This window comes from Rutilus rutilus (assembly GCF_951802725.1).
Source record: "Rutilus rutilus genome assembly, chromosome: 8".
Classification (NCBI taxonomy): Eukaryota; Metazoa; Chordata; class Actinopteri; order Cypriniformes; family Leuciscidae; genus Rutilus; species Rutilus rutilus.
In genome coordinates, this window is record NC_140222.1 from 27,028,185 (window position 1) to 27,048,104 (window position 19,920).

Here is a 19,920-nt window from a genome sequence, read left to right on the forward strand (position 1 = left end):
GACAGGAAATGTTGAAAAAACTGCATGAGGGACACCTTGGAGAGCGAGAAGGGCTAGAACTGCAATCTATTGGCCCGGGATAAACGCAGACACCGACAGGATGGTGTCAACCTGTGATACTTGCTTGAAGCATCATGCTAAGCAACGGAAGGAGCCAATGATCATCACTGATCCACCAGATGAACCATGGCAGAAAGTTGGGACTGACTTATTCTTCCTGGATGGACGAAACTATTTGCTTGTGATAGACTATCTGTCAAACTATCCAGAGATTGCATTGCTTCCCAATACATCTACTGCTACATAAAGTCCATCTTTGCAAGACACGGCATTCCGCAGGTGCTTTGCAGTGATAATGGGCCGTGCTACAGTGGTAAAGACTTCCAGAAGTTTGCTGAGGAATATGGGTTTCAACATGTGACATTGAGCCCATTATATCCACAGTCAAATGGAAAGGCAGAGAAAGGAGTACACATAGTGAAGCTACTACTCAAGAAAGCAGTGGACAGCCAACCAGATCCTTATTTAGCTCTGCTGAATTACCGTGCTCCACTAGAACACGGTGTGTCTCCTGCAGAAATCCTGAATGGGGCGCAGATTACGAACCACACTTCCTTGCTTAGCAACACCAAACGAGAACAAATATCTGAAAAGAAAAGAAAAGCACCTGAAACGGAGACAAAAAGCTAATTAATGACAAGGCATCAAAAAGCCTAGAACCACTCTCCAAAAATGACACAGTAACCCCTAACTGTACGTTCACACTGCCGCCGGCGATAGTAGTTATATAGTCCCAAGTCAATATCTGCATAGGAAATCGCCTAGTGTTAATCTGCATCGCTATCCCCTGGTTTCACAGACAAGGCTTAAGTCTAGTCCTAGACTAAAATGTAAATCTGAGCTATTTCAACTGAAAGAAACTTGCACTGACTGATCTTAAAACATGTCAGTGCATTTGTTTTGTCTTAAGATGCACACCAGTAATGCCTTTTTCTAAGGCATGTTTATAAAAATTACTTAAACGCCTAATTGAACTATGACCTAACCCTGGCTTAATCTAAGCCCTGTCTGTGAAACCAGGCCTATTTGTACTTGTTGTGAATACGCAGGCCACAAGAAGTAATTAGGTGGTTTTATTTTTATTTTTTTATATCACTTTTACTCAGGACATGCTAGCTGGCAACAAAGGATTCCATTCATTATGCTAAGCTAAGCTAGCGCCGACCCTGTCAAACTAAAACAATGCATGCACTGAGACAAAAATGCATTTGCCCACCTATCTAAATGTAGGAAAGAAGGTGAATAAGCCCTATTTCAAAAAACGGTGGAGCAAAATATGATAAGCTAGCAAACTATTTGTGTTTTTTATTTGTGTTTCAGTAAAGACAGTGAATGAAAGCTAATAAAAAACAACTCCGTGCTATATGATACACCACAAGACTACAAGATACGATTTAACTTAAAACGAAAATATTTACCGTTTCCATCCATTGCTGGCGACTCTGCATTCGCTGTAACCGAATCGCACGTCTCTGGATCGCTCTCTTTGACCTTGCAGCCAACATTAGCTTTCGGCGTAGTCACTGCTGAACCTCCATCTTCATATGTTGGCTTTGCTGCCTCATCTTCCACCAAGCAACACCAAAAAGAGCAAACAAACAGACGCTTCGGTCCTCTCCATCTTGATCGTTCTGTGATTTTATCAAGCTAGTCCTGTCTGAATGAACTTCATTCTTCCCGCTGAAATGGGTGGGGTTGTATGACGTTTGATCCAGGAAGGCATGTTAAGGACAGGGGGTGCTTCTCATTTCTTATTTGTGCAGCTGTCGGTACACGATCCGTTTCACGCATGCAGATCGTCTAGGCAGAAAATGCATATTATGTTCCTTATTGTCTTCTGTAAACAACATTGAAGGGATTATTTTCCTCATTTAGATTATATAGATATATATTAGCCTATATCCCATACTAATACAAAATTACTCAATTTAAAAGTTAACTAATATTAGCAGCTTTTAATAAAAAAAAAAAACTACTGACCTCAGACCAAAACACGGCAAGTTAAGTAAGTTAAGCCTAATACCATACAGCAATGAATCGCAAAGGAGAGTATGGAGGAAACTGATCATGTATGGTCATGTAACAACTCACAACTCCTTTATTATTTTGGATTGGCAACCACGTAAACACATCGTAATGCATAGCGTAAGCAGAGCCGGACAGTAACGGAGTACATTTACTTGAGTACAGTACTTAAGTACAATTTTGAGGGATTTGTGCTTTACTCAGTGCTTTAGCCACTGATGTTCTGTCACCTCTTGAATGGTTGGACGTTTGGAAGGATCAACCTGGAGCAGAGTACGGATGAAGTCCCGACACGGTTCCCCAACAGCAACGTCATCCGGATAAACCAGAGGTTTCTGCTGAAGACGGAGAAGTCGAAACTGACTGATTTCATCGAACGGCAACTGTCCAGTCACCATGCAGTATAGAATCACCCCGAGGCTCCATATGTCATACTTCTTTGGGTCATACGGCCTTCCCATGATGACTTCCGGTGGATAATAGGCTAAAGTACCACAGAAGGTGTTAACAAGCTTTGATGGGTCTTGACATCTGCGGGCGAAACCAAAATCTTTAATCTTTATTTGTTCTTGGGCTGTCAACAGTATGTTTTCACATTTGAGGTCCCGATGGACGATGCCTGTCTGGTGGAGGTAGTTGACAGCACTGACTATCTGAGAGAACAAGGTTTTGCTTTGGACTTCTGGGATACGATTCACTTCAGTTATCTTCTGATAGAGATCTTTTGCAGCAGCTTCCATCACGATACCGACTCGCCTACCGGGCATCTCGATAATTTCGTGCATATTGACAATGTGGTCGTGCTTCACTTGTCCTAAAATGGACAATTCCCTTGGCATAAACTTTCGGACGAAATCCCCGGGGGCCTTTTCACGGTCCATGATTTTGATGGCCACGTTACAGCGGTGCCTCTGAGAGGAGTAGAGTTTGACTGTGGAAAAACTGCCTTCACCAAGCGAGGAGAGGATCTTGTAGCCAATGGATTTCAAAATGTTATCAACAGGCATGGATGTGTATCTCACAGGAGTTTTGAAACCTTGAATTAAGTTTGGATCACGTTGATCAGTGATCAGTGGTATAGCTAGTTAAAACTCCAAAACGTTAATTAAAACGGCAATTTCTTTGCAAAAGGAATAAAAATCTGTTGCCGTTCACTGAAGAGCTATCTTCACAGCTAAAAAACAGTTGATAACTGTTGGTGCATAAAGATGATGATACTACTAAATAGTGAATGCTAAAGACCTATATTTTTGTGAATTGGTGAATATGTTTCGTGGCCACGAATTAATAATACCTCAGCACGTTTTACTAATTTGTTCCCTCATTTTACTATATTGTGGCCACGATTTAATTCGTTAAATCAAAATAATGGAGGGAATTAGTTCAAAGTGTCCACGATTTATTAAAACAAGAAAACAAATAAGTCGTTGTAACAACGAAGTATATATATCGTAATCAAATCAAATCAAATCAAATTTATTTATAAAGCACATTTAAAATCAACCTTGGTTGGCCAAAGTGCTGTACAGTAAGATAAGAAAAAGGGGGCAAAACAAACAAAACAAGACAAAAAACATACAAGTTATGGTACATTAAACGCATTAGAGAAAAAAATGTGTTTTCAGCAAAGATTTGAATTCAGCTAGTGTGGAGGCTGATTTAACATGTAGTGGTAGGGTGTTCCACAACTTAGGGCCGACTACTGCAAAAGCCCGGTCACCTCTTCGTTTTAAGCGAGATCGTGGAACAGCCAAGAGATGATGATCTCTTGATCTGAGTGATCTGGATGGATTATGAATGATAATTAAGTCGGAGAGGTATTTGGGGGCCTGGTTGTTAAGAGATTTGTAGACAAATAATACAATTTTAAAATCAATTCTGTATCGGACTGGTAACCAATGCAGAGAACGTAGGATTGGGGTGATGTGATCTCGTTTTCGGCTGCCAGTGAGCAGACGGGCAGCCGCGTTTTGGACCATCTGAAGACGAGAGATGGAAGTGAGAGGTAACCCAACATATAGTGAGTTGCAGTAGTCAAGTCGTGTTGAAATAAAAGCGTGAATAATTGTTTCAAAGCTATTCCTGTTTAAAAATGGCTTGACTTTGGCTAGCCGTCGTAAATGATAAAAGCCGGCTCTAACTGTGGCATTGATTTGCTTGGTCAGTTTAAGACTACTGTCAAGATAACAACCTAAGTTTTTAACTTCAGAAGTGAGGTGTGGCGTGAGGGTACCAAGATCAGTACAGTGTCTGTCAAAAAGTTCATTTGGACCAAATCGGATGATTTGGGTTTTATCGTCATTAAGCAGCATGAAGTTGTTAGTGAGCCATAGCTTGAGTTCGTGAAGACAGTCTTGTAGTCTCTTATATGTAGTGTTATCATTATGTTTTATAGGTATGTAGAGTTGGGTATCGTCCGCATAACAATGGTACGACACACCAAATCTACTCATAATTGATCCCAAAGGAAGCATGTACAATGAAAATAGTAGGGGTGCCAGAATCGATCCCTGGGGTACCCCACAATTAAGGTGAGTCGCAGAAGATAGATGAGTACCTAATCTAACAGAAAAACTTCTGTTAGATAGGAAAGACTGGAACCATTTGAGTACCATACCTGAGATACCGATCGAATTTTCTAGCCGAGATAGGAGAATCTTGTGATCTACAAAGTCAAAAGCTGAACTCAAGTCTAATAGCACTAAAGCCATGGTATCGCCAGCGTCTGTCGTTGTTAAAATGTCATTAAAGACTTTTAAGAGAGCGGACTCAGTGCTGTGAAGGATTTTAAAACCAGATTGAAAGATATCCGAAATAGAATTAATGTGCAGATAATGTTGCAGCTGTATAAAGACCGTTTTTTCTAGAATTTTTGATAAGAAAGACAGGTTGGAAATGGGTCTGTAATTCGCATATACAGCGGAGTCGAGTGACGGTTTCTTGAGAATGGGAGTCACAGTGGCGAGTTTAAAACAAGCAGGGAAAGCCCCAGTTGAAAGACTGTTGTTAATGATATGCAGAACATCTGAACCAACAGTGTCAAATACCTGTTTTATAAAACGCGACGGTAGAATATATTGAGGAGAGAAAGTGGATTTCAGTTTCAGTTTTCAGTTTGAAGGTGGACATGCCCTGCAGGCATGTCTGCAGGGAGATCAGTTCGAAGTGGCTCCATTGTGAGCTGGAGAAAGTAGGGTCAGGTACATGCTCTCTTAAGGTAAAAACTTGTGCTCGAGTAGTGTTAATTTTATCAGAGAAGAAATTAAGGAAGTTTTCGCACTCAGTGGGAGAGATCATAGGAAAAGACTTAACAGAAGGGTTTAAAACAGAGTCGATAGTAGAAAAGAGTGTTTTGGAACAATGCACATTTTTTTCAATGAGATCAGATAAGAATTTATGCTTAGCTGCCTTGGCTGTTTTTTGGAAATTATTTAGTGAAACAGTCAGCATCTCAAAGGAAATTTGAAGCCTGTCTTTCTTCCATTTTCGCTCAAGCCGACGACATAGTTGGCACAATAGACAAATTACGCTAGTTATCCATGGCTGGGGCTTTTTTTGAGGGTGGATAAGCTTTCGAGGTGCAATGGAGTCTAAGATGTTGGAACATTTGTTATTAAAAGCTTGTAGCTGCTCATCGACATCTGGATGAAAAGTAGGGGAGTCCAAAATGAGAGGATTTTCGGCCTCAGAGTACATTTCAGAGAACACAACATGAGAAAGTTGAGTTAAAGAGCGTATAATAAAAAAAATGGGATGGTACAATGTGTGCTGATGATCAGGATGGCATGGCACCAGCTCTGTCAGGAAAAACAATGCGGATACTTTTCCAAACATTACAGTAGACTGGTTGTAAAACTGACATTTGATGCAAAAATTTACTTAGACACCTTTGTTTTTGACCTTTTAAAAATAGATTATTTTTAAATGGATATAACTACATTTAAACTAGAGAGAGAGAGATAAAGAGACAGACATGGTCAAGGTTTAAAATTAGAGGTTTAATTTAGTTTAATCTTCAGTGAATTCATGCTGGCAAGGATTGCTGGATATTGAAACTGTTCTTTGTCTTATTGATTTTTGTGCAGAACAAGCTTGCCCAGAGTTTTGCGCAGCCGTTTGCAGTGTGATGTTTCCTTTGCAAGGAAGTGGAGCCTGATGTTGGTGAAGCTGTCTGCAATGTACTTAATGAGAAGGAAAATATGATTGTTGTATGGTTCTAGGTTGAACGTGTGCTTCAAGTTCCTTAAATGCAGAGCCACCATGGAGTTCCAGAAGCTGTGTGGATAGCCTGGTTTTAACATCGCTGTCCAATTCTGAGATGTGCCTTGTGAGTAAGTGCTGTTGAATACACCTCTCAGCTGTTTTGCAGATTTTTAGGACACTGTCTGATGGTCTGATAAGTCCATCTCGGGACTTCGTGTTGATGAGGGTGTGTCCAAACTCATCTTGGAAAGAGCTCTCTACACTGAGTCCTGATAAACAGGTAGGGCAGTGAATCTTCTTCGTAGCTGTTCTGACTACGGAGCCAGCTATGTATCCGACCACAGCCTCTTTAAACATGGACAGACTGGGAAGGCTTGCGGTGATGTTTGTTTCCGTGTTCTCTTCTGCTTCAGGTTGCGTGTCGCTTCGCCGAAATGACAACATATCAGAAGGTGTTGCCTCCAGTGCCACTGTGCTGTCCAGTAGAGAGCAGCTGCCACTGGCTTTGATGGCATGTCTCACTACCATTCTTTTGAATTCTTTTGAATGGTCCTGGCTAAATTTGTAGGTCAGCAGATATTGTAACTGCGATGTCGGTGGTCTCACATACATGTCATATAATTGTTTAAAACTTTTTATTGCCACCAGGAAGCCAAGGAAGGCAGTTTTATTGTCTGTTTCAACAAGAGGTCAACCGTTAATGCCTGGCTCTTTCAAGCCAATAATGTAATTGTAAGCTTCCATTAAGAAGGCCATGTTGGTGTTTTCATTAACGGGCCTCAGGACTTTTAAATCCCCTGGCGATGGGATTTCCGGAATTCATCAGAAATTCATCAGATCAAAAAGGCGGTCGAATGTCTCCAGGAATTTACATGTTGGCTCACAGCTTTGCCAATCTATATAAGCTGATCTCAGTTTGTTGCCTAGATGTAGCCCTTCGTCCTTTTGCAGTCTGTGTAAAGACTTGATGTATTACCATTTTATGCTCTTTCCACAGGGATCTACAGTAATGCCACAGGACCCCAAGGTTATCATATACCTTGAAGTTTTGCCTCCTGAGCTTTACAACCCATTCTCTCCTCCTGACAGGATCTTTTGGAAATCTACAAAGTTGTACACAAAAAGCCAAATAAAGTTTTCATTTACACAACATTAAGCACATGGTTTGACAGTTTTTGAACATCACTTGATTAGAGCTGTTAAACTTGGCAGAAAAACAATTTTAACGGTCAAATAAAACAATGAAAGGTTTGTCACTGAAGAAAAATTCCTTGTATATGTGTACTTAAAATATAGCTCTTTCTGATTGTGTTTTACAGATCAGTAGTTTGTTAAATTAAGTGTTTGATTAGTTAACAAGTACATGTTCAGGAAATGCATAATACAAATTGTATGGGTTAATGTAAGTAACTGTAAACGGACTCTGTACCAAGCTCTTTTGAAGCTGTCAAATGGTGTCACTATTGGACACTTAATTGTGATTATTGCTGCTCTGAGGTTTCTTATAGGCTACAGGTGACTATTTTAAGTTTTTTTGAAGAAGAAGCATTACTCTTGCCTCGGAGAAAACAACACGGGAATGGCGACAATTACATTACTACTTATAGGGCTTGAATTACAACCTGTGGGCAGTTTTTCATTATATAAATCAGTGGGAACACCACATGGTGTTTAAAAACAACTGGTGGACTGGACACACATGCTGTTAAAAAACAGTCATTTAGCCCACTGATTTTTATCTTTACTCAATTAAATCCCAATTAACGTCTGATATAGTTTTGTAATTTTTCTTAATTTAAAATTTTTTTCTTAAGCTTGACTGACTGTTTGATCGTAAAGAAAAATAATTTTTTTGTCCATTGTTGACTGTTGTCAAAATTGCCCAAAGTCATAAACACAGCAACATTTAAATCGTTTTGGTTTGTTCTGACTCGCCCTGCTCCAGTCAAAAATAAAAAATGGAAGTGTTTTTCACCCGGACTTTCTGACTAAAAAATAAAGGTAACGACTTTATATCTCTGACTTAATATCTAGCATTTGCCATTTTCTTCTCGTCATCTATTAATATCTCACAATGTGACTTAGCCTACTTTAAACACTAATTCACAATGACGTTTTTATTTTTCACTATTGAGGCGGGAAACAGGCTTCCACCACTGATCTATATAATGATGACCAGTGGCTTCCACACACAATGGACTCCTCGCGCCAACAAAAGGTTCATTCAATTCCTAATGATTCTACAACCATAATTTTAAAGATGTGCAAGGAGAGACCAGCGTTTAATATTCGAGATACCAATATGTCTTAGGAACAGTTTATTTCACGGAAACGTCCATAATCCACTAACCAAAAATGCTGTTTGTTCAGCCCCAACGTATTATTTCGAAGCCCTACTTTACGCTTAGATCAGGTTTATGGCCGGTGAGTGATGAAATTAGTCATTAAGTTGATTCTAATTGTACATTTACACATTCGTCTCATTAGCTTTCGATTAACTCAATTTACTGTGTTTATTTCCCCATTCTTTTAATAGGAGAACTTTGTGCCTGCAATGACACGATACGACCTCTAAACGGCAGTGTGGCGCTAATACTGTAGCCATCTCCATTAATCCAGGTTTGTTTCCATTAATTATAACACATTTAAAACATTGCATACTGCTCATGTTAAATGTAAATGAACTAACTAATAAATATTTATAATAAGATTAAGTACTTAAAATGCAGCATTGTCATGTTTATATGTTAGTAGCATCACAATTTATATGAATTAGTCTTATATTGTTCTCTGAAATCATTCTAAATGGTAAAACCTGTAATATGAATACTTCAATGCATAAATATATGCATGACCAGTAGTATTTCATAGATGATGTGCCAAAACAGCACAGTGTTTAAACTGAAATAGACATATGAACACTCTCGGACTGAGGATGCTACATCTGAAAGGGATGTGGTTTATGCTTGCCTGAGCTCTCCAGCATCAGGGGTGCTCAGCCAATCAGACGGCACTCCCGGTGTCTCCCTGCCTCTTAATTGGCTGACACTTCCAGCAAGAGTAGCTGATCTACGCATGGAGCCTGGGTTTATCAGGCAGCAGACAGAAGCAGGGCACACAGTCAGAAAAGAGAGAGCAATAACGGGGTGATTGTTGCCAGAGATAAGTGCTACTGAATCAATCAAGATGAGCCACAGCTCCAACGAGAAAGACCCTGAGACCATAGAGCCACTGCGTTATCTCAGGTATGCTGTATTATTTTGGTATTAAGCATCATAATGTGACCAAATTAGACATATTGATCCTTTTAAGGCAGATTTGTGTTTAAATGCATCACAATAGGGAGCCTGTTAAGGGTGAGTACCCTAATATTTGCACCATCTTTTCAGTCTGACTTTCAGGTAAATGTGATTTGTGACACTGAAGGATGGCTGTAATATCCCACACTGTCTAAAGAAAATGCATCTAACTTAATTTCCTCCCAGCTTTCCTGTTTACAAAAATAAGGCACACTGATTATGATCAACGTGCTTTAATAACCTGGAAACGTGGCTTATAGGCAAACAGGTGGAAGGAACAACGCACTTCAGCTCTCCCTACAGCAGTTTGTTGGTGATTTAGGCATGTCGGGAAAGGTGATGTGACATTTTAGCTGCTGGACGTTGTGATGGCAACATCATGGCCAACAATTTGCTCTTTAAAAGAGCAGGGGGTCGCCTGTTTCCTGATCTGAGTGAAATATGGCATGTGTCAGAGAGCTTTCTAAAGCATTATCAGTATATAAAAGTGTCTAATTCAGTCTAACATCTTACAAATTGCCTCATATTCGTGTGAGATTTAGATTTAGCAGATGCTACGGAGTGTAACCAGAGAATATCTTTAAAAAATGACAAAGAAGTGACAGAGAACAAATGGTGTTTTGATCAGAAGCCCGAGCGGCACAAGGTTTGTTTTCCATATTGGGCTTTCCTGGCAAGAGAGGCCCTTGAAGCTCTTCACACCAGCCCACGACGTTTAAATACGCTGGTCGGCAAGAGACGAGGCAAATTATACACTTTAAGGGAGGATGGAATAATAGGATTTAAGGATTTGAGGTTTAACGGCGTGAATTCTGGGGAGATTAATGTCCCTGCTGTAACTTAAAACCCTCATAGCGTGTTGGTTTTGCGTGGTATCCACGCAGTGTGAACGCAGACAATTGGCTTTTCTGTAATTATTATTATTTTTAAATCAAATCAAAACAGATTGATTTGTGGATTCACAATGTGTATCCTGGGATTAATGTGTGTTAATGGCCCCTGCGTCCTTTTATTGATGTCAGGTATTGACGCCGAAACCAAAACGAACAACATTGGGTCACAAAAAGTTGGATGTTTGAGTCGCCTGTACTTCATTGATGGCCATTCAAATGTGAAGTGATGTAAACCGTAAAACTACAAACCAGTGCGTTTATGATTATGTTACTAAATAAAATAATAATAAAAAAATACCAGCTTATGACATCAAGCAGCATAATGTGCTGTTTTTTTACAGCTTATATTACGCATTTTCAAGTTACAAGTGGCCACGCCCGCTTTTACGTAAAAAATAAGCTGGATAAATCGCTTCTATTTTGTTTTTATTAAAGTAGATAATGTTTTTTTGTTGGATTCTTAAAAGTGTAAATATTGAAAAAAATTTCTGACTGCTTCCTTTGACATCATAGCCCAAGATAGTTGCTAGTCTAGGTTTTTATGTGCGATTCGACCAGTCAGTACTGTTTTGACATCATTTCCTGTTTCAGAATGATTAGTCATGGTATTGATGTTGCACTCAATTACTGTAAATAAAGCTCTGTATGCTTTCGAATCGCTCTCGCGGTACTGTTGGATACAAGTGGTGCAGCGGCCATGTGGTACAAGTCATAGCTCTCAGAAAATTATGTGTTTACACGTTGTAATTATAAGTTCTACAAGCACGTGAAGGCTTTTTACAGTTCAGTCGTTACAGTAATTACGACATGGCGTGAACACACCTTTACTGCTCAGATGATTGCCTCAAAAAACATGGCACATTTCAAGCCTCCTACTTTTGAGATGAAATGCTAACGGCTAGTTTTCCTCACATATTACATGTTGAACTTTATTCTTTATTCAGGATTGCACACCTTTTAGCCCCAACGGTTGCATCACATGAAGAAAAAGGTTTTTGTAAATGGATAGGAGTTAACAGGTGGATCTTCTATTTGATAGGGTGTCCACCCTGTTGTCATTCTCCACAGCTTTGAGCAGCTCTGTTTCTTTTTTGCCGAGCACAGTTTTTTTTTATAGGCCTAGACTCTAAATGCAATAACGGAGCAGCCTGCATGATTTGTGGTTTGTTACCAGGCAATGTAATACTTTTAAGGGAGGACCCCATTAAAGTTAGATTATGGCGAGGCGAGGTCTCGATTTACTCAGTTTGTCAAGATGAAACAGAAGTGTGTGCACTTTTACTAGATGTTCTGAGTCCTCCTGTATTGATGTTTAATAAGCCACTGATTTACAAGATCATGGAGCTGGTCCACAGTCATTGTTCTCAGCTGGTCAAGAAGAATACTGTCACACACCATCTGTCTCTTCAGCTTTGATGCCAGAAATGGTCTGATGCGCCATCAATCCAGATTGAACATGGTCCAACCAGACTCAAACTCTTGAGCCCACATGAGCACCATTTTTTAATGTAACCACTGGGCTATGGCTCTGACCAGAGAATATTTTAAGAGCCAGAATTCCTCTTAAATTTGCTAAGGGAATAATAAAATTGAAACTAAGGCTGATTGAGGCTACACTTCTTTACAAATAAAATGATATGACAGAACTAGTAAGAGTAGTATGATAGTATGCTATTTCAAATTCAAACTTATATAGGTGTGTACTTTGATGCAGTGCATGTCTTTTATCAGCGACGGGCCGGCTTATCTGTTAATGGCCAGATTTTTGCTGACAACAATGAGGTTTCATGTTTATTCAGACACCTTCAATTCTGTTATCTCTCATAAATTTGTTTTTATAAAAATCTCTTTTTGTGTAATCTTTCTATCATAAAAAAAAAAGACTTAAATAATTATTTAAAATTGATTAAAATAATATATACTTAAATCATTCTTCTTGTATAGGCCTATAAGACACCGTATTAAGCAGCATATACCTTCGATAAAATTGTTTCTGGGTGTTAAATTCAAATGTCTGTAAATATTACATCTAATTCACTTATTTTTTAATATAGAATTATTTTTGCCTTTATTATGATAGGACAGTAAGCAGACAGGAAGCGAAGTGAGAGAGAGAGATGTCCGCGAGCCGGACTCGAACTCGGGTCGCCCGAAGCGCAGCGGCTTTATATGTCAGCGCGCTGCCCACGAGGCTATCGGCGTCTACTCTAATCCACTTCTTGAGCAAAAAATAAATAAAGCGAACACCATGCAAGTGTCACTACTGAAAACAGAAAATGTGCCACTTGGTGGTTTCAGGCGTGGTAGAGTTTGTTTGTCATAGCCAATCTCAACAAACGTTTTGACGTTTTTTATTTCTGCTGGGTTGCACCAGGTAGGCCCGCCCACCCTGAAATACTGCTCCTCGGGTGCTTCTCATTTCTTATTTGTGCATCCTTGTTTCCTTTCCTTGCTTCCTTTCTTCATGTCTCAGCTCCACTCCCTTAGAATGCGAGGGAAGGATACACCTGTCTATCCTCGCTCCTCGCCTCCTCGCGGTGCAATTAAGACAATTGAGATGCCCTTCGACATGGCTTAGTTCGATTGGTCTCCGGGTCACGAGCTGGAGGACGGAGGAGTAAGGAAACGAGGAAGCATCAATATGAGCATTGAGAAGCACCCCTCGCACCTCACGCGCTATCGAAAATTTCCTACTTCCCTCTTCTGAAGTTGTGATTACAAGCTTGTCGCATTCAAGTTCTTTGTTGTTGGAAAGAACTGGAAACATGGAGGACACCAGGTTTATTCTTGCCTATTTATTGGAACAATCTTATTAAAGTCAAAATGATTTTTAGCGTCCCGTTCATTGACAACCATATAAACATACACACGTTATCTAGATCTGACGATTCTGGAATTTCGGTGAAATACAGGTTATTTTTGCTGAGTATAAAACACAATACATTTGAAATGGTTATTCATATATGTTAATATCGACTACTTTATCAACAAGACAAGGCGATGTTAAAGAACACCAGTCACAACAGCAATCGCTCTCCCCTCCGCCATGTTTAAAGTTTATGGCACTCCCAACTCACGAACTTGGGTATCAACATTATCCCTGAGCTTCCCAGTGGTAAATACGACTTGAGAGGCAGTTCATGTCCAATTTTTAACTAGGAAACAGCATAAACATCGAACGTGAATGAGGAGTGGCTGGGAGTGTATTATCGGATATTATTCGTCAAATCCATGAAATTTCAAAGTGAAAAACATAATAAAAAATGGAAGTCATGATAACACGAGGCATGTTTCTACTTTTAAGCTTTTCTATGCTGCCCTGCTTTACGAGGGAAAGCGCAAATGGAGATAACTGTTTTGATTGGCGTTTTTGTGCTGGATTGTGTCACATCAAGCCATATTTTTGTGCTCTTGACAGAAAAAAATGCTTGTCACTAGAATGGCGTCAAGCTTGGTTAGTGAGCAATCTGAGGGCTTGGTGACGTCAGCCGAAAAGGATATCCATTTCAGAATGGAGCAAGTTACAATTTTTAAAAGAATACGAAAACAAATGGGTTTTAATGGAATAATGTGCTCCATGAATCGTTCACAATAACACCAGACATATTATGAAAGTAAATACAGTCAATTTTGATTTGAAGTTGACTATAATTAAAGATAAAATTATTCATAATTGCTAATATCTCTGAGAACAGAGTGAAATAGAGCCAATTTTTTTTTTATTATGACACTAAAAGGACAGAATGGAAGATAAAGTGCTTCTTTTTCTCTTTTGGGAGCAGGATTTTAATGTTTGTTTTATTTTAACCGCTTTTTCTTATCCATCCGAGAGCTTGCCCACCAGAGTCAGCTCATATAGAGCCTCATTTATTGAGCTATAAAGAGGGGAGATTAAAGTTTATATCACAGGCAAAATAACTGTCTACAGTAAAACACCACCACTTCAGTTCAATATATCTGCTTTCATTGTTAGTTTGGTAAATCAAATCTCTATTGTAGATAGTTTATCATATGCTAATAAGGTCCAAATCTCTCTATATCATACCAATTTAGTGATTACAGAGGTTGACTTTTCTCAAATGTCTATTCTTCAGTCAAGGGGTTGAAGGAGATTGACAGGATTTTTTTTTTCCTCCCTTTGACGTGTATAATGAGTGTCATCACTGCTTGTGGTTGGGGCTGTGAATCTGTTGGATAAGATTGACAGTGCTCAGTTTTTCTCCTCCTGGTGTGTTTAATGAGTGTCTTCACTGCCAAGCTGCTGCGTAATGAAGTGCCTCTATTTCTGATAGACTAGGTGAGATGTAGGAGATGGGGGAGGTGGAATTGTTTATAAGAAAGCATCTTCCTCCATGCAGGCGCAGTGTCCTCAAGAAAACTGAGAAATCAAACTTGATTGAGATCCCCTTGAGGAATTGTCCTCCATTTTTGTCTTTTGTCACATGGCTATTGTTTATTTAGCAAGTCAAATTACAAATTAAAAGAATATTTTTTGCTTCAGAAAACATTCAAAAGTCTGCCCTAGAATGCCCTACATTTCATTGATCTAATTGAATTTCATGTTTTGAAATTCAGAACTTCATGTTTTACTCAGAAATGCGTCAGATTAGGGAAGCAAAACGCGTTAAGACAGGAATTTTGTGTAGAGTCCTTTTCCTTTGTTCCCCCTCCCCTATAAACTCGCCCACATTCCAGCATGGTGGAATATGAGTACGAGGAGGGGGTACAGGTAATTTTAAGACTCGAGAGGTTATCATGCAAGAAAAAAAATGCATCAGGTATGTGATGTATAATCATTGAGGCTAGATGCATGTAGTGGGGAACCATCAACTGTTAAAAGTGTCAATAGGAGCTGTTTTCACGAGCACATGGTACAATTTCCATTAGCAGAGAACAGCTGCGAGTCAGGGACTGATATATGGCCAAGTCACCATAGAAACAGTAGGACTGCAACATATTCCTATGAAGTCCACACAACATATTTGACAGCATGGCAGTTTCTATGAGAATGAGGAATGAAAAAGGACCAGTTGACCAGTCACAAACTGAGGGAAATGTGAATATTCGCTTGAACTGTATCAGTTATATTTTGGAATTTCGTCAGACAGAACGATGTCCCGCAGCCTTGTCCGGATTAAACATCCGGAATGTTCTGCTCCAGCTCAAGTTCTTTGTAAATTTTGCCGGCAACATTTTAGCAGTTTTCCGCTGCTATGCCTGTCTTAAATTGTCCCTTTTTGTTTTGCCAGAGACAACATAATTGGGTTCACCGTCTCGCTCGGTTGGGCTTATTACAAAGCCATTATGGTCTGGCAAAAGCTGACAGTCTAGAAACCAGGAGTTATAATTTGGCCCATGTCTCTCTTTGCTCCGGGAATATACTTGGTTTATAGCTCTCAAATGTAGTTTGTGTTGTAATGCTTAGTCTACATTTATTACTTTAATTTAATAAATATATAGCTGTGGGTCATTCTTGGGAGAAGGTGCTGGGTTTTTTTTCAGTAAATTTCAGGATTTTGACAATGTATTTTGAGGATGATGTCCTGATGGCTTCATCAGGCTGTGACTTTCAGCGTTTACTTGGGTGGTTTACCGCAAGCAGAGGGAATGAGGATCAGCACCTCCAAATCTGAGGCCATGGTTCTCAGACGAAAAGCAGTGGGTTGCCCATAGGGTGTGAGTTGCTTCTTCTAGCAGAAGAGTTTAAGTACCTCGGGGTCTTCTTCACAAGTGAGGGTAGGTCGGAGCATGAGATCGACAGGTGGATCAGTGTAGCGGCAGCAGTAATGCTAAAAAGTGAATGGTAATGCCGTCATGGTAGAGCTAAGGCTGGCAACACACTTGAAGATTTTAAAGGGATAGTTCACTTTGAAATTAATTTTTGATATGTTTTAGCTTACCTCAAGGGCATCCAAGATGTAGGTGTCTTTGTTTCCGCAGTAGTTTCAATTTTGATATTTTTAGGTCAAACCGTTCTTGTCTGTCAGTCATATAATGCAGGTCGATGGTCACTGTCTCAAAACACAAGCACAGAGTCCAAATTAAAACAATTCCCCATCGTCCAAATTAAACAATTCCCCATCGTAAGTACACATTGATGGCCTAAGACACGAAACGAGCGGTTTGTGTGAGAAAACGAACAGTATTTATATTGTTGTTATCTCTTGAACACAGCACACGTCCAAATGATCTGACGGCGCGGACGGGTATAGATATATACATAGATGTCGCCTTGGCTACGGTTTCGTTACAATGAACTGCAGTAGCGAAGGCGACATCTAGTGTATACATCTATAACCGCCCGCGGGCGGGTATAGATGTATACACTAGATGTCGCTTGGCTACGGTTTCGTTCCAATGAACTGCAGTAGCCAAGGCGACATCTATTTATATATCTATACCCGCCCCCGCCGTCAGATCATTTGGACGTGTGCTGTGTTCAAGAGATAACAACGATATAAATACTGTTCGTTTTCTCACACAAACCGCTCGTTTCGTGTCTTAGGCCATCAATGTGTACTTACGATGGGGAATTGTTTAATTTGGACGATGGGGAACTGTTTTAATTTGGACTCTGTGCTTGTGTTTTGAGACAGTGACCATCGACCTGCATTATATGACTGACAGACAAGAACGGTTTGACCTAAAAATATCACAATTGAAACTACTGCGGAAACAAAGACACCTACATCTTGGATGCCCTTGAGGTAAGCTAAAACATATCAAAAATTAATTTCAAAGTGAACTATCCCTTTAAGCCCAATTTTGGGCCCGATTTGCAACCCCGAATCATTTGGGGGGTGTGGCCCGATTCAAGGCTTCTCGCAACTGACTTTTTGTCCAAAAAATCCTCAATTGTGTGGTGTCATTATGTTTATTTTACTGCTCCCGATCGCTTTGGAGCCCGCACAATTCCAAATCGTAAATATCAAACATGTTTGCTATTTACGACTCTTGATCGGGCTGACTCTGGCGTGATACCCGTGATAGCCAGTGAGATCGAGCAAGCTTCACCAATCGGATGTTGCCTGCTTCTATAGCTGAAACTTGGCAGCCACAAACATGCTTTTGAGTATTGAGTATTGAGCATTGAGAAAAAAGATCACCCATATTCGTTTTTTCCCTTTGTTTTTCTTCCCGTAAAAATGTTACTACAATCGACAGGTGCGTGTAATTGACAGGTGCGTGTAGTCTCTCGGTCCAGACGAATCTTCTAGTGTGTGCATTCGGAGGATTATAATGCTAAAAAAATTGATGTTTCGGCCATCTGCTCAAGATACATCCCGGACGCCTCCCGGTGGATGTGTTCCGGGCATGTCCAACTGTGAAGAGACCCCGGGGCAAACCCAGAACACTGGAGGGATTATATCTATATAAGGACATATGGGCGTCCTTCCGGATTAGTGATGGATGGATGGATAATCAATTTGTAGACTTTATTTTCTCAAAAGTCTAAACACTGTGGTGCTTTCAAAACATTGTTTTGTTTGTTTGAGCATCCTGACGAGTCTTGACAAAGCAACATTGGCTCAACCAATGGCATGAATCTGGGGCGGGACTATCTGTTTATCCAATCAATGATGGATGTTGGATTGTTTGGTCAGTATTTAGTCATTATTTTTTGAAGTCACATAATCATTGGTTTAGGGTTGGGAATCGTTCAAAAAAATTCTGGTTCCAGTTTTGATTTTGGTACTGATTTTTAATCAAAAATATTAAGGAAAATAATGCACAATACTCAAACAGTGCTTTTTGTCTTTATTACTTGCTGTCAAATGATATTTTTAACTAGCCTGGCAAGCCAGACCTACATCAAGATGTTAGGTCTGGCAACTCGCCATTGGCACGGCTCAATCCGAGGGGCGGGATAAACGGTTGTCTCTCAAAATCCCTCTGCACGCAATAGGTTAGCGCTACAAACCTATTGTACAAACCGTCCTTCGGATGAGACGTAAAACCGAGGTCCTGACTCTCTGTGGTCATTAAAAATCCCATGGCATTTCTCGCAAAGAGTAGGGGTGTAACCCCGGTGTCCTGGCCATATTCCACCCATTGGCCCTTACCAATCATGGGCTCCTAATAATCCCCTCACATTGAATTGGCTCTATCACTCTCTCTCCTCTCTCCACCTATAGCTGGTGTGTGGTGAGCGCACTGGCGCCGTTGTACTGTGGCTGCCGTCGCATCATCCAAGTGGATGCTGCACACTGGTGGTGGTTGAGGAGAGATCCCCTGATATGATTGTAAAGCGCTTTGGATGTACAGTAGTACATATGAAAGCGCTATATAAATGCCTCATTCTATTCTCATTCTATTCTACAACCAATCAGAGCAACGAAGAAGGCTAGTTGGTATATTAAACTTTTGCCGTTTCCAGTCGGCAAAACTCTGAACACATCTTCCTTTTTTAAAAATAACTTAAGTGCCGTTCTGTGCTTTTTTTCTCAAAGAAAAGCTTAACTCCAAGTCCTCCAGAGTTGCGGCCAAAGCCGATTCGAAAGACCGCTGTTCGCCAGCAGCAGCAGCCATTCTTTGTTTTCAAGTAGCAACCTAGCAGGGAACCGTCGCAACTCTGTCGTCATTATGTTAAGCCCGCCCCGCCTACTCTATACACGATGTGATTGGCCTGACCTGAGTTTGGTTTTTCCAGCTCGAAAGTCAACGGAGAGTTGCTAGACCACACTGGCTGCAAAATAAATGTTGCTGGCGCTAGGGTGCGTCTAGATTTCTAGGCAAATTTTTAACCATAACATCAACAAAGTCAACTCACAGTATTTTACAGTTTTTGCAAAACTAATACATTTTTCTGAAGAAAGATCAACACCTAACCTAACTAACCCTTGAATGAATTCCTACTTGATGATGGAGAAGTGCAAGGTATAGTAGTGTTGTTTGTTTTAATTGTTATGAATTATGTGATTTATGATTTAATAAAAATGTCTAAAAACAATTATTCAAAAACCTTTAATCAATATTTTCAAATAAACAAAAATTATATGCTGCCAGCGCTTCGCCCACGGGGCATACCAGAACTGTTTTCCAACAAAGTCGGTTCCCAACCCTACATTAGCAGCTTTTCCACCATCAGGCCAAACCATTCTCATTGCTTAACTGTTCCATTCCATGTCGATCCAGCCCAACCGGTACGGATATGGTTTCATTTTCCATTGTAGGGCTGATAAGAGCTCTTTGGAATGTAATACATTTGTTGCCTTGATAAAGCAAAGGCTTACAGACAGTATGAGATGTAAATAGTGACCGCGTTATTGAGGATGATCTGATATTTCTATTATTAACTTGTGCTTACTTCACTCAAATAGTGTGCCTGGCCAGATACAGAGAAACTGGTACCCAGGCAACAGACAAGTGACCAATCCTGAGTGGCGACGTCATTACACGCATTGTCCAAACCAAGAACGGTTTGTAATCTTGAGATGCCA

General features: G+C 40.1%; 2 protein-coding genes across 2 annotated transcripts in view; one reads left to right on the top strand and one right to left on the bottom strand.

The window, feature by feature from the left end:
- Positions 1–2,285: 2,285 nt before the first annotated feature.
- tssk6 (testis-specific serine kinase 6) lies at positions 2,286–3,092 on the bottom strand (the record flags this gene model as incomplete). Its single annotated transcript, XM_084417091.1, has 1 exon — positions 2,286–3,092. One exon carries the CDS (start codon positions 3,090–3,092, stop codon positions 2,286–2,288), a length of 807 nt encoding a protein of 268 aa, XP_084273217.1.
- A 6,183-nt stretch (positions 3,093–9,275) lies between these two features.
- yjefn3 (YjeF N-terminal domain containing 3) overlaps positions 9,276–19,920 on the top strand; it is a 37,932-nt gene continuing 27,287 nt past the window's right edge. Inside the window, exon 1 of the mRNA XM_084417945.1 lies at positions 9,276–9,533. Coding sequence (XP_084274071.1) covers positions 9,475–9,533 — 59 coding nt within the window. The 5' untranslated portion in view covers positions 9,276–9,474. The remainder of the gene's footprint in view (positions 9,534–19,920) is intronic.